The following is a 14,993-nucleotide window of genomic DNA, read 5'->3' on the forward strand; positions in this document are numbered from 1 at the left end:
CTAACAATATTTACATTTCTTAACAATTGAATAACATCATAAATATAATTTTGTTTTATGAATTGCTAAAACAGAATTATTGCTGAGTCTCTTGTAGGTGGCCTACTCCTTCAATATTAAATTAAATATGTTTAGTAATTTAAAGTTTAACTTATTTAGAACAGTCATTAGACCTGCAAAAGATTTATTTCAGTTGTGGAGTAAATTTAATCTATCATCGTAAATACACTTTACACATTTTTAACAGAAAAGACACCATTAAAAAGTCTTTTCTGTAATTTAAATTTACTCTTTCTGTAAATAAACATTTAGCCTTCCTAAATTTGAAACCTAAGCAAGTACTATATGTTGGTCAAACTCTCACATTGCTTGGTATGAAAGGCAGGTTCTACTTTAAGAAATATGATTTTCTAAATTTCCTGATTGTGAAAAAAAAGTTTCTAAGCCAGTTATGTGTAGAAGAAAAAATATATTACACTATGTGGCAGTAGTATTACTTTGCCTGAGTGTGTTAAAATTCAACTTGCAGCTTAGTATTTTGACCTTTTCCATTTTTGGGTTTATACTGGTTTTTCTTTTACCACTAATAATACAGGTCAACAGTAAAAAAAAATTTAGAACTGAGATAAAAGTAGGTGAATAAGAATGTGTTTTTTATGCTGAATCTTAAAATGAAATCAGTTTTTCTTTTATCACCCTCAGATTTTTAGTTATGATCTTTTAAAATATTGAGAAACTTCTCAGATTCACGAGATGAATCACAGATTCATCTCATAAATACAAGAATTCTCGGCAAATACAAGTCTAGGTTGTTCAGTTCTGCTTGTGTGATAAAGTGAGAGTTCAGTATTTGATTCTTCTGGTATGTAATTAATATCTATTGAAGTTGATTATTCATCGACTGAGTGTTGTAGGGAATCAGAAATTTCTTACCAAGAAATTGGAGCAATCTGAATCTGTAAATCAACACCATGAAGTACTGGTCTCAAAGCTGAATGAAGATTTGGGTATTCAATACTGATTTTATTGTTGGAATTGAAACCAGTTGCATTTGTTGCAGAAAAATAGCAGTCATCATAATGGTTAGTAGGAATCTTCAGTAACAATCTTCTTCATTGCCAAATCAGGTACACCAAAAGGCAAATGCTCTTTCTTTCCTTAAATGCTTTTCTTTAACCACTGGGTTAGTTTAACTTAGCAATTAATGATTGCTACATGTGGAGCCCAGGATTTATCTTGTCTCCCAAGGGACAGTCAAATGTTTATGTTCAATAAAATAATACAAAAAGTTGTTTTGTCATATAAATCTTTCACTAAATTTATGACACTGCTTATGAAACAATCTTTGTAATGTGTGTGTGTGATAAAAACCACTACTAAACAACACAGCAAGTCATACTAATAGCTGAATTCATTCTGAAGAAAATTTCATTACGTTGAATTACTTATTACTTGACTTGTACATGTCTGTACATGACTGGCTTGACATGAAATGACATCATTTGACTGTTATGTGTCAGATATAGGTCTACAGCATTGCATCACAATATAAATCAGATTTGAATAAGCAAAAATACGGAAGTACTAACTTATTTGTATTGCTTATTCTGTGAATGATGGAAAAAATAAATTTAAGGGGTTGTACCATGTTGTGTTAATGTTACGTGATGGGTTGTTTCGGAATATATATTCAGCTTATAAAATACTATATAGAACACCTCCCTTTTCAGTTTCAAACTTTTGTCTAGGCTAGTGTAATCTTTCCATAAATTGATAGTACAACTTCAGAAGCTAATTTTAACCGATTCTAATAATTCATTGATATTATATTTACATGCAGTTCGTATTCATTATTTTTATATATGTTTTTGTCATTAACAGTGTGCTTAAAAATGTTATAAACAATTTTTTTAACAACAGTTTGTAATAACAATTTGTTCCTATTCTGGGAAGATATGGGAGTATATATTCATTAGAAGAACTATTGTAAACTAATGTTTACAAAATTTAAACTTTTAAAATAGGGAATATAATCTAATGGGTAATTGAAATGCTTGCAGTATAGGTACTGATTAAGTAGTGGAAAAGTGTGGCCAGAGCATATATAATGAAAGAAAAAGGCTTATTGATTGCCTTAAAGAGAATAAAATGTCCACATAATAGATACTTAAAAACCATAAAAGAAAAATCTAAGCGTGGAAATTATAGGAGGTAAAATTGTGTATTGACTATGTAAATGAACACAAATTTAAAAACATTAACAAGAAACCTGGATTAACATAAGCTAAGGTACTTACATATTAACGCCACCGCAGCTACATCTTTATTTAAAAACAAAGTAGTCAATTGGATTTCGGTGGAAAATGGGCCGATGTAGAGTTTAACATAAATAAATATTTATTTTATAAATATAATTTAACCAAACTTAACCTACACTCGCTTTGCTCACTAACCTTGACTAATTAACACCGTAATTTTTTGAGTATTTATTTAATAAATTCAGTAATTAAAATTATTTATTATTTAAATAATCAAATTGCAATTATTACTGAATTTATTAAATAAATACTCAAAAAATTACGGTGCTAATTAGTCAAGGTTAGCGAGCATAGGTCAAGTTTGGTTAAATTATATTTATAAAATAAATAAATAAATATAAATAACCATTTATATTCTGTTTCGGACCATTTTCCACTGAAATCCGATTGACTACTTTGTTTTTAAATAAAGCTGTAGCTGCGGTGGCGTTAATACATAAGTACCTAAGCTAAAATTCAGAGTGTTCATACTAAGAATTTAAACCTTATTTATTTACAGTGTTAGGTAGGAAAGCCATTCCAAATTATTGAAATTCTTAATTTGTAAAACTTATTCAGACTTTGAGGACAGACAGCCTGAAGTACAAGGGGATAATGCTGCTACCACCGTAGAATAAATATTTTCAGTAATTCAGTGGATTTGAACAAGAGGTTGTAATACTTCTATTTTCAACTTCAACTCTGTGTAATTTTTTATGATTTCACATGCCATTATAATCTCAAAGTCTCATACTTCTTACTCAAGGAGTTAACTAACTAACAGTATATAAAAAAATAAATACAAAACTTAGTGAATGCATGAGTTAAAGTACGGTTTTAACATTAGTTGAAAAAAAAAAAATATATGAATGAATATTGGGAAATATTACTCAAAATAACAAGTTTTAAAACATATTAGAGTTGAAAAAATTTCAAACAGAAATTTTTATGAAATTTTATTATGAACATAATTTAGCTTATTTTGTCACAAATTAAGCTGAAGAAAAATCTATTACTAATATCACCTGTTTATTATGACATTAAAGTTAGAAAGTAACATTAAAAAAAAGCTCTAATTTTGAATAGTACACTCGATCAAACATTTAAGTTATGTTGTAATACTACACTATAATATATACTGCATACAAAAAAAAGTTTAGTATGTGATGATTAATTCTTAAGGTGTTGCAAAAGTACAAGTGTAAATATTTGTGTATATCAACTGTATTTAACTGTGCTGTGATTGATGTGCTGCTAAGAGATAAATTGGGCAATAGTTTTTATTGTGTCCAGAGTAATTCTCTGGTGTGTTTTTAATATGAAGTAACGAAATATATTCGTTTTTCTTCAGTTTAATTTTGATTTTAGTCTGATTAAAGAGGGGGCATTGTTCAAAATAGTAAGAATTCTAAATTATCTGCATGTGAAATAGGAAGGTTTTATCGTAAACAAACTCTAGGAAAATCAATCATGCTTGTAAAATAAATACTAGGAATAGAACAGTGACTCTTCATTAAGGGAAGAAGGCAATGATAGAGAGAAAATAAATGGAGGTAAGAAGATAAATGTGAAGGATGAGGAAGGTAGGCTCAATAAAAATTGAATGATGAATTAAAGAGATATAAAATGCAAAAGTGGCTGGCAGATTAATGTTGCTCAGACAGTGAAAGAAAAGAATTATACATATTAAAGTATAAAAAAGTAAAAGCAGTAATGAGTGGAGGAAGAGTACAGATTAATGAACTGGCCAGAAAAGATGGCAGAGTATTATGCAGAGAGGTAGACATGCTTAAAGAAAGAAATATCTGCACAGGATCTATTCTATATTATTAAAATAAAAAGCCAGTTAGTCTGTTTATAAATTCAGAATGAAGTAGAAGAGGTTATAGTAGAAGCAACAATCCTAAAGTTGAAAGTTGTACAAGCATATGTAGAATTGAAAAGTTATGGAGAGTGATGAGCTGTCAGTAAAATTATTAAATGTGTTATACGTGTAATTTAAATACAATTATATATACAATCTAATTATATTTTATGATATTATCACATGCTCATGGTTCAACAAGGATATTGGGGGATAGCACATGAAAGAATTTATTACTCTTAAATAACTTATACAAAATAGCAATTTGTATTAAACACTAAGTAATAATAATTAAATTATGAATTCTAAAATACAATTATGATTTACTATACACTTTAAAATTAATAGAAACTAATATGGAATTAACAGTAAGATAAAATTGAAAAATCAACAATTCACTAAATTCAAGTATTATTCACTTTTAGTGTTTACAAAAGAATTACACTACACTTTATAAATGAATAGAATTCAACCGCTGTCCAAAATGGAATACTGGTGGACATTCTTCACTTGTTTGTTACCAAACACTTATTCTAACTGCTCCTGCACATTGTGATCACTTTTATTGCACACTGAATTAAACTTGAAAAACTGTCACCATGCTGGTCCTCGGCAGTATTTTTTATCTCTTAACTTGCAATACCAATATCTGACTTGTCCTTTTGATTGTTCAAGTATGATAATGTCCATTTTCCATAGCTTCTACACTTTTAAGTTCTTTTCTAGAAAGAACCTGTTTGTCTTCTAAATTCTATATTCATTTTCTCTCTTTATGGGGAAGCTTCTGTACAATGTATTAATATAATTAATAATTATGTTTTGTGGCCATATGGTACTTGTTTTAGACCCCCTCACTAATTAATATTTTTAAATTAAATCTTTTAACAATTATTGTTTTTAAAAAACAATTTTTATTTTACACAATTAATATTACAATTTTATATTTTCATTTGATTTCTATTATTAACTATTATTATTGAATATTTATTTCAATAATTATTTATTAACATTCAGCATATATGCTAATGTGTAACTACTAGAGAATTGAATAAAATATTTCATAGACAAAGGCTTCAGCTATAATAAAAATTCTAAGAAATGAAAGATTACTAAGAATACACTCCAGTGTTAATGTTTGTTTACGCCATTGTGTAAAGTTGCGTTATTTCCAATGAATTCAAAGCTAGGGTTGGGTCTTGTTGTTTGTTACAGGCTTGGTAAATTTAGGCAGTCATTTCAAAATATTCATCAAATATTTAATTTTGTTTTATAATTATTATACAATGTAACAAATAATTTATAATAGGATACTTCAGAATTCTTCGTGTTTTTTTTTATTACACAAAAAATATATGTTATAATTTTATTACACTAAACATATATGTTTAACAAATACATACTTTTTTTTTTTTTAAACTAAACGTATCCAAACGATTTAATTCTAAGCAGTTGTGTATCGTATTAACAATCAAATAAAATTCGATAAAGGCTCCTGTGAATTTGTTCATTTAAAAATTAGAGAATTTAATGTTTATTTTATGTACATTAAATGACATAACCTAATTGTTGTAAATTACCTTACATGACTCCCAAAAAAGTTTGTAATCAATTAAAATAATTACTTTATTCTTGATAATTTATCAAGGAATATATGGTAAGAAGTGGTTTCTCTCTTACGTATACACATTTTCAAATATACAGGTTGACGTGTAATATAGAACTGTACATCAACTTATCAAACCCATTTATTTGTAGATTATGTTTAATGCAACATCCGATACCATAACTGATTGTTGAAAATGAGGTGATGTATTTTCATCTGATACTTTTGTGATATATGGAACGCTTTGCCCCTGAACATAAAAATGTAGTCATCAAAAAACAACATTTTTCCTGTTTTATTTTGTGCTTTGGATCAGAAGAGCCTTTTTTTGCACATAGCTGTGTTAGAAGCTGCTTTTTAGCTGGTCAACATGCTTTTCAACTGCAAGAAGTTGAAATCTATTTCCTTTATTATAAATTCAAGACCCACAGAACAAAAAAATAAGAAAGTATGATTTTGTATTAAAAAATGAAATAAACTTTCACAAAACACTATTTAAAACATGAAAATTGATCAATAACCAAAGGAAAATAATCTCTTATAACATGGACAACTTAAAGAATGGTATGGTCAAGCATTATAACCACAACATAGAAATAAACAAAAAATTCTCTGAATTCAGATTAATTTGTATGCTACTATACATTGTTTCCATTGTTATAATACTGCTTATTGTATTTAAATTGGCCCTATCCACTGATCCATTTTATTTTTGCAGGTTTATACAAGGGTTATTTTTTTTTCAAGGTCCGATCGGTCGCGAAATAAAAACCCGTGCAAAAATCAGATGAACCTATGCACAGCGTCTCTAGTATGGCCTTCAATCACGTCACATCACTTCGTTTAGTTCTGAACACGCAGCTAGCACGTAAACATGTCTTCAACAATAGCATCTTCTGCCAAGTGTGACGTGCTGGAATGGAATTCTCTTGGTGGAATTCATGGAACGTGGCACGACCATCACTGCAGCCTCATACTGCGTGACTCTTTTCTACGTCTACGAAGGGCAATTCAGAATAAGCGGAGAGGAATGTTGTCATCAGGCATTGTCTTTCTCCATGACAATGCTCGGCTGCACACTGCAGCTGTAACAAAGAAGCTCCTGCAGCGTTTTTGTTGGGAACTGTTTGATCACCCACCATACAGCCCGGACACTGCTCTATCCGATTTTCACCTCTTTGCTCACATGAATCGCTGGCTAGGAGGACAACATTTTGGTACAGACATCGAGCTGCAGACCGGCGTAGAAACATGGCTGAAAACACAACTATGTATGTACTTGTTACAAATAAAAAATTTTTTATTTTCACTGTGGTTTTAATTTCGTGACCGATCAGACCTTGAAAAAAAAAAATCCTTGTATTATTGCTAGTTTCATAATTATAATTTTTATTTATATAAATTTCTTGATAAGGTATTAAATTTACACTGCTTAATGGATCAACAGATATTCTTAATAAATTAAAACAAAGATTCTGTTCATTTTTATTGGTATTAACAACTGCGTTGTTTGTTTTAACTTCATGTTATAGTGTGTTATTTGTTTTAAAATAAAGCATTGGTTTTGGAACTGTTTAATATTTAATTTGTTTAAACTCAATTGGAAATTGATATAAACTTCAATATTTTACTTAAAAAATCGTTAAATTGCAATTCAAACTGTGTTGCAACAATGACATATCTTCAATACAGCACCTATTTCATATTTTAAATCTGATTGATGTGAATATCTTTTTACCTTTTTATAATCAATTAGATAGTTTCAATAAAACTTATAAATCTTTATTGAAAACTGAAAATAACCTGGCAAAAAATCTTGTAGTATGCATTAGGTTTATTTGATTTTAGGTATGAATGATAATTCAAATGTTAAATGATTATTTGGCATACTAGTGTACAAATGATAGCTTTCACTCAAAAATCATAAATAAATTTTATTAGCAGATCAGGATTATACTTGTTCAGATCCATTTCTCTTACCTTAATGGTCTTTATCATTAATTATTGACCTTATTGTTAATTCATTATAACTTTTCTTTTGCCCATACTGAATTTCCAAAGAATGATTTTCTTTATTGTTATCTAAGTAAGCAGACCTATATTGCTACTCTTATGACATCATTCTTAAATACTTCATAGGCAAAACTTGTTATGCTTTAAATTAAATTTTAAAGTAGATGAAAGATTATTTTCTTTAATGTTTCTATCATTCTTCATAATCAGTTGAAAATTATAATATTTCATCATAAAAGGTATTTGTAAATTTAATAAAATAGATTTTTGTTTTGTGATCTCAACAGGAAAATGTAATTTATATTTATTGTTAATAAATAAAAGGCATTTAAAATTTCAATAATACAGGGTGATTTTTTAGTCCTGTTATCCAATTGTTAATGTCTGGTAATTTTTTTCTAAGAAAAGGAAATTTTGTTTTGTGACACGAAGTTGGAAGCGCTACTCAACCGGTATAAATACGGCAGTGTGAGTTGATTCTCCTCGAGCTGTATAAACTCTTGTGCCGTTTCCGGTCGTGTTACAAACAGAATGTCTTTTACCACAGAACAACGTGTTTTCATTCTTGAACAATATTTTGCTATAAAATCATACGCGAGTGTAAAATAATAATTTCAAATTAAATTTGTTGGTGTTCCTGCGCCAGAAAAAATTAAATTTCTATCCTAGCAAACCGCTTTCGAGAGACAGGTAGTGTTTGCAACAGAAAATGTAGTGGTCGACCGACTTGCTTGACAGATGATTTTTTTTAGAGAATGTGAAAACAAGATTCCTCAATTCTCCAGGGAAAAGTTTAAAACTTTCCATGCAAGTCTATTTGTCATATTCAAGTGTTCAGAAAGCTGCTAAAAAATTGAAATCATATCCGTATCGCATACGATTATTCCAAGAGCTTCAGCCTCCAGATTTAAACAAGCAATTGTAATATTGCTGTCGGTTTAGGTCTCTCGTAAACGATAACGGAATCAAATTTTTAAATACAATGTTTTTTAGTGATGAAGCTTGAATCCACCTCGATGGTTATGCGAACAGTCAAAACTGTCGAATTGTTATGATTTGTTACGGTTTACAGAATTTGCTTGGTATGCAGAACGGTTAACATTGTGCCACCTTCTGTGTGTGTTCACCAGGAAGTGAAGTGGAGACCTCTGGATAGATAGGAATGGCAACCGAAGTGAACTCTGTGGTTGTCCAAGGCACTAGGACAACATTCTGCATCAGGTGGTTCTGAGTATGATTACTTTAACATTGCTGCATCACCTCTGCCAGATGCTAACTACAAATATCTTTTGTGATAATATGGTAAATATGTTAACTTTTTCTAATATAAATATGTAATTAAAATTTATTTTATTTTAATTTCATTATTTTTATTCTAATTTAATGCTGAAGCGATAGCATATTGTTTCTCTATTCTATATATCTTGTTTCTTATCATTCTGAAAAAGTGTTACTGTGCATATATTTTTGTTGTTTTGATTGCTCCATATGTTGAGTTAGTATTTTTCTTATTTCTTTGTGTAATCTATTGTTTTCTTTTATCGTTTTTGTAATTTTTGCTACTATTTTTGTGTAATTTTCGGTCATATTTTTATTTCCAACTCTTTGTATCTGTGGATGCGACCATATGTAAATGACAAATAACAGAGTTGTTTACTGCAACTATATTTTTTATGCGAGTAAATGATATTCATGTTATAAGAATCGCTTATTATTGTTTTAAAATATTACCGATATAAGAATTGGATATTGTAATGATATTTATTAGTTCAACATGGACTGATCATTATCTGTAAATGATAATGATATAATTGAACTTTTAAACGGTTCATCTGATAACGACTTGGACAGTGATTCTCATTTTCTTGTGAATATTACCGACGACTAGCACGATATAGAACAGGATTTATAACCTCCTGTCCAGAAAGGTAAAGATATTCGATGTAGGACCTCGAATATCTGTCGCTAAAAAAAAGACAATACATCGGGCTTAGAATGGCTGATGTATGATGTTACCACAAAGCTTTCCAACCCTCAAATATTTATCGGTACTCCAGGAATAAACTTCCCAATTGATGACCTTAAAAATGTATATTCATTATTAAAGTTATTTTTTACTAATAAAATAGTTGATATTCTAGTGAAGAAGACTAATCTTATGTCAAAAATGTCTTTAAAAAAATAATAAATAATAAACCGGTTTTTGAGGTTTCACCTGTGGAAACTGACTGATAATATGAGATGCTTTTGTTTGCAGCCGTATAAATGCAATCAGGAATCACTTGGAAGCCACAAATTGAAAGTTATTATACAAACAAGCCTCTTTTTACAATTCTTGGATCTAGAAAAATTTTATCCAAAAGTGTTAAACTTCTGTCGCATATCATCCATCTTACTGATGATAATACTAATCCATCTAAAAAAATAAGATCGATTATTGACTATCTTGTTAACAGATTCAGAGAAGTATACACACCAGAAAAAAAATTTAGCAACTGATGAAAGTTTACTGGAAAGGAGGACTTAACTTCATTCAGTTTATTAGAATAAAAAGAGCACGCTTTGACATTACGGTGTAAGTTATTTCAGCGTCAGAAACCGGTTATATATGTAACTTGAAAGTTCATGTAGGTAAAAAAGAAATGGAAAAAAAAGTAAAAAACCCTAATGATGGCTACACCACTAAGCAGCATTGTCATGAGTCTTTTAGAAATTAGTAATCTGTTAAAAGAATGGTTACTGTATTTACACTTATAACTATTATTGCCCCTGAGGGGTTGAGTGAGCGAAATATTGACTTATGGGTAAAGTCAGCAAATACAGGTGTAATATTTAAAAAAAAAATTAAATAAAAATGAAATTCATGCAGTATGCGGTAAGGTAGGAAAAATGATGCTGTTGAAGTGGCAAGATAAACAAGATGTCTTGTGTTTAACTAAACACAAATTAGACTGCAGTTTGTTAAACTAGTGAATAATAAAGCTACCCCACCACGGTCCAATGAGATAAGGATGATATGTATGACATATAAATAATGTGAAGTCTTGTACACTCAGGCGTACCATTCCTGAGACGTATGCTTAACTGAACCCCAACCACCAAAGTATATCGGTGTCCTCGGTTTAGTTATTAAATTTTTATAAAAGCAACTAACTTTTACTAGGATTTGAACCTGAGAACCTTTGACATTGAAAATCAGCAGTTAAACCACTGATTTGCCATAAGTTAACACTAGCCTGGTGGGCTAAATATATATATATATATATATATATATACACACACACACACACACGAGTTGAAAAGTGAACTATATGTATGTAATCCAAAATTTACATATTAGAAAATTATAATGAAAAGATAATACAGTGGGACGCCAATTTTCCAATGTCCAACTAACTGGACTACTTAAATTCAGACTAGGCAACTTAAAAAACGCTAGTACATTATTTGAAAAATTTAAACTATTCAAACAAACCCTTGCTTCAATAGGAATTTTTTTTATCAATCTTTATTACACTGGGTTTTTTAACTGCCTTTTTTGCAATTCGTTTATATATAATAATTTCATTTATTTATCATAACTATAAAAGTAAATTTCTACAAACGGTATTTTTTGTACCGCATTACTACATCTCTTTTTTCTTACATTGTACATATGTTCCAAATTTCTTCTTAATTTCACTGAAATACGTTTACTTTTTTTTAATTTTAATGTTTTCCTTAGTGTTACCCACTAAATATAGAATGATATGTGCAATATATATATATATATGCTAAACCTCTTTTAAATTATCCACATTTGGCCTTGCAAGGTCCATCTCGATAATTACACAATGTTCAGTTACCGAGGTGACAAATCGATTACAAAAATCAATGAGACACGAAAAATGATAAAGTTACTTTGTAATATCTAAGTATAATTTTTGAGATAAATCCATACTAAATGTGTGTCTGCGCGTTTGCGTTCGCGCGCTTGTTTGTATTAATAGACGGGCTGGGCTCTACTGTGAAATACGGTAGTCGGCTTGCTGAGGTAAATTGAGAAATAATCCTCTTATATCATAACCCCCTTATGTACTCATTAATATTTCTTATCTATATTAAAACAAATAATCCTTTTTTTTTCTTTCTTTTTTTCTGTGGTAAGTTACTAAAGACGATATGGTCTAAGTTATTGAAAAATTGTGTTCAGATCCTGACAGGGAATCGAACCCGACACCATTGGTGTAGCAGGCAAGCATGCTACTTTTTGTGACAGAAGTTTTTTTATATTAATATTATTTTAATATAGCCTAAATTTTTTTTTTGTCGTCTTCAGTCATTTGACTGGTTTGATGCAGCTCTCCAAGATTCACTATCTAGTGCTAGTCGTTTCATTTCAGTATACCCTCTACATCCTACATCCCTAACAATTTGTTTTACATATTCCAAACGTGGCCTGCCTACACAATTTTTCCCTTCTACCTGTCCTTCCAATATTAAAGCGACTATTCCATGATGCCTTAGTATGTGGCCTATAAGTCTGTTTCTTCTTTTAAGTATATTTTTCCAAATTGTTCTTTCTTCTAAATCAGGTAGCTATCATAATTATACTAGTATTTCTTTTGACCTTTCTGAAAAAATATTTAAGTCTTGACATGTGTTTAGCGACTGGATGACACATTTATAAAAATACCTAAAATTTAAATAACCTACTTCGGTTTGGGGTGATTTTATTATTCTGGCTGCAACTCTATTAAAATTTAATAAATTTTATCGTAAAAAAAGAATCTGTTCTAGATCAGATCAGCTGAAAAGGCATTATTTATTCATTTATATTATTTACAGGAAGTGAAACTTGGACAATCGGAGTATCTGAGAAGAAAAGGTTAGAAGCTTTTGAAATGTGGTGCTATAGGAGAATGTTAAAAATCAGATGGGTGGATAAAGTGACAAATGAAGAGGTATTGCGGCAAATAGATGAAGAAAGAAGCATTTGGAAAAACATAGTTAAAAGAAGAGACAGACTTATAGGCCACATCCTGGAATAGTCGCTTTAATATTGGAAGGACAGGTAGAAGGGAAAAATTGTGTAGGCAGGCCACGTTTGGAATATGTAAAACAAATTGTTAGGGATGTAGGATGTAGAGGGTATACTGAAATGAAACGACTAGTACTAGATAGGGAATCTTGGAGAGCTGCATCAAACCAGTCAAATGACTGAAGACAAAAAAATAATAAAATAATTTACAACCGGTTGACGGAAAAATATATCATAATTAGTGTTTTAAGGTATGCAATTAAATACATACACAGATGTGCGCGCGCACGCAAACTCGCACAAAAATCAACTATAATTTGATTATTATAAAGGATTAGGACACACACACACACACACACACACACAACCCCAGGTTTGAAACAAGTTTTTTAATACTATTTTTTATAACGTAATACATTATATTCTGTATTAACCATATCATTAAAAAGCGAAACATGTATGACTACTTAAAAATGAAATATATGCGTATTGAATTTTTTTAAATTAATATCCTTATGTGTAAAAAAACATACCAAAATGTTAAAATAACGATGATTCTTTTGTATAAATAACACACATTAACGAAACGTATACGTACACCTTATTGCCCGTAACAGTAAGCGGACAGATGGTCGACCGAGTTGTTATACATATCGTCAATCTCCGCGTACAATTGGAGATCTTCGGTGTATGATTACAGGACGCTAATTTATATAATATAGATTAACGTATAGTTAACGGTTTTATTATCAAATACACACGTGCGCGCGCCCTCACAGATACACTCAATGTCTATTTAAAACTACCTGCTAATATAAAGCGTTAAATGTAATTTAAAATTAATTTTATATATAAATACTTTGACTTATTATAAAAAATTAATTAGCTAAATAAAGGTTTATTTAAAAAAGAAAATAGATTAATATTAAAAAAATTAAATTAAAAAACCGTTTAGAAATCGAACAAAGGTTTAAAAAAATATACCGATATAATAAATTAAGCGTACCACTCTTCTGTCACCGTGGCTTTGTGGTAGCGTCTTGACATTTCATCCTGAGGTCCCGGATTCGAATACCGGTCAGGTGTAACATTTTGCTTACGCTAAAAATTTCCACTTTCACATTCGTTCGTAATAACTTCTTTGTAAGCTTGTGTGGTAAATCGTTCATCGATTGTAGAAAAAAGAATCGATAAGACTGGCCAGAAAAACTCCATAGGAATTAAAACTACTTGAGAATAAAATCTATTTAAGATCCTGTCCTTCACCGCGTCAGGATACACGAATGTCAAACGTGTTTCTGCCACTCTCAAACCAAGCCGCTGCTTGGTTAAAAGTGTTGGAAAAATCCGCTTATATTTTCCTTTTCCTTTTTGTTCGATATAGTGTTGAGCTCGGGTGTGTAACTTTGACTGGGCTATTAGGATTGGAGTAGGGAAAAATTAGTAATCTCAGTTATTTTTTAAAATTTCAAAATACGATTTTGAGTACTAAAAATTCAAAAAATAAACGATATATGGGATGTATCTTATTTAGAAAAAGAGAGTAGAATAATCGACTGTATGAGTAATATGTAACTGATATTTTATGCGACTGGAATAGTATCAACAAAAATTAGAATTAGGAAAAGTTTTTTTTTGTCTTCAGTCATTTGACTGGTTTGATGCAGCTCTCCAAGATTCCCTATATAGTGCTAACAAAAAGTAATGGAAAGATTTATGTTCATTTGAAATAATATCGATCGAGAAATAAATTGTGAAGATTTTATTATTTAATCTAGCGATACACAAGTAAGAATAGTAAATATGTTTCTTTAGATGTTAATTAAAATTTAATTAAACGGATATAACAGAGATGCAGTATTTTTTGTCAAGTGTGCCGCAAAAGGAAAAAATAAAAATTATTAGATTTTGTGGTCAAGGACACACGTCGCCAGCAGTTTTGTCGATTTCGCAATACCGGCTAGAATTTGTCAACAAATGTGAACGTTGTAATAAACAACTTGCCAACAAATTACACACGCAAGACTATTATTAATAATAATGGGTGGGGAGGACGATGTTACCAATCTATCGAGCATTTCTGTTCGTGAGGCGAGTACGAAAGCTTCGGTTGTGCAGTGTAAATTTTTTGTTATCGATAAATCATCCCGCTAAGCTCTTTACAAGATTTAAGTTATATAAATATTTTATTTAATT

The 14,993-nt window shown here is 30.0% G+C and overlaps 1 protein-coding gene across 8 annotated transcripts in view; it reads left to right on the top strand.

Annotated features, from left to right (window-relative positions):
* LOC142332905 (TAR DNA-binding protein 43-like) overlaps nucleotides 1–14,993 on the top strand; it is a 59,222-nt gene that overhangs the window by 5,184 nt on the left and 39,045 nt on the right. For 2 of the 8 annotated variants that reach the window (XR_012758432.1, XR_012758433.1), the window contains exon 3: nucleotides 8,908–9,079. The exons of 3 other annotated variants lie outside the window; for them this stretch is intronic. Coding sequence is in view for 2 of the 5 variants with exons in the window: in XM_075379599.1 (XP_075235714.1) it covers nucleotides 6,483–6,611 (129 nt within the window). In the remaining 3 variants the exon portion in view is untranslated. Of the gene's footprint in view, nucleotides 1–6,482; nucleotides 7,074–8,849; nucleotides 9,080–14,993 lie in introns of those variants that run through there. 3 more of the 8 variants (XR_012758434.1, XM_075379599.1, XM_075379603.1) reach the window with 3 other exon arrangements.

The sequence above is a fragment of the Lycorma delicatula genome, chromosome 12 (assembly GCF_047948215.1).
Source record: "Lycorma delicatula isolate Av1 chromosome 12, ASM4794821v1, whole genome shotgun sequence".
Lineage (NCBI taxonomy): Eukaryota > Metazoa > Arthropoda > Insecta > Hemiptera > Fulgoridae > Lycorma > Lycorma delicatula.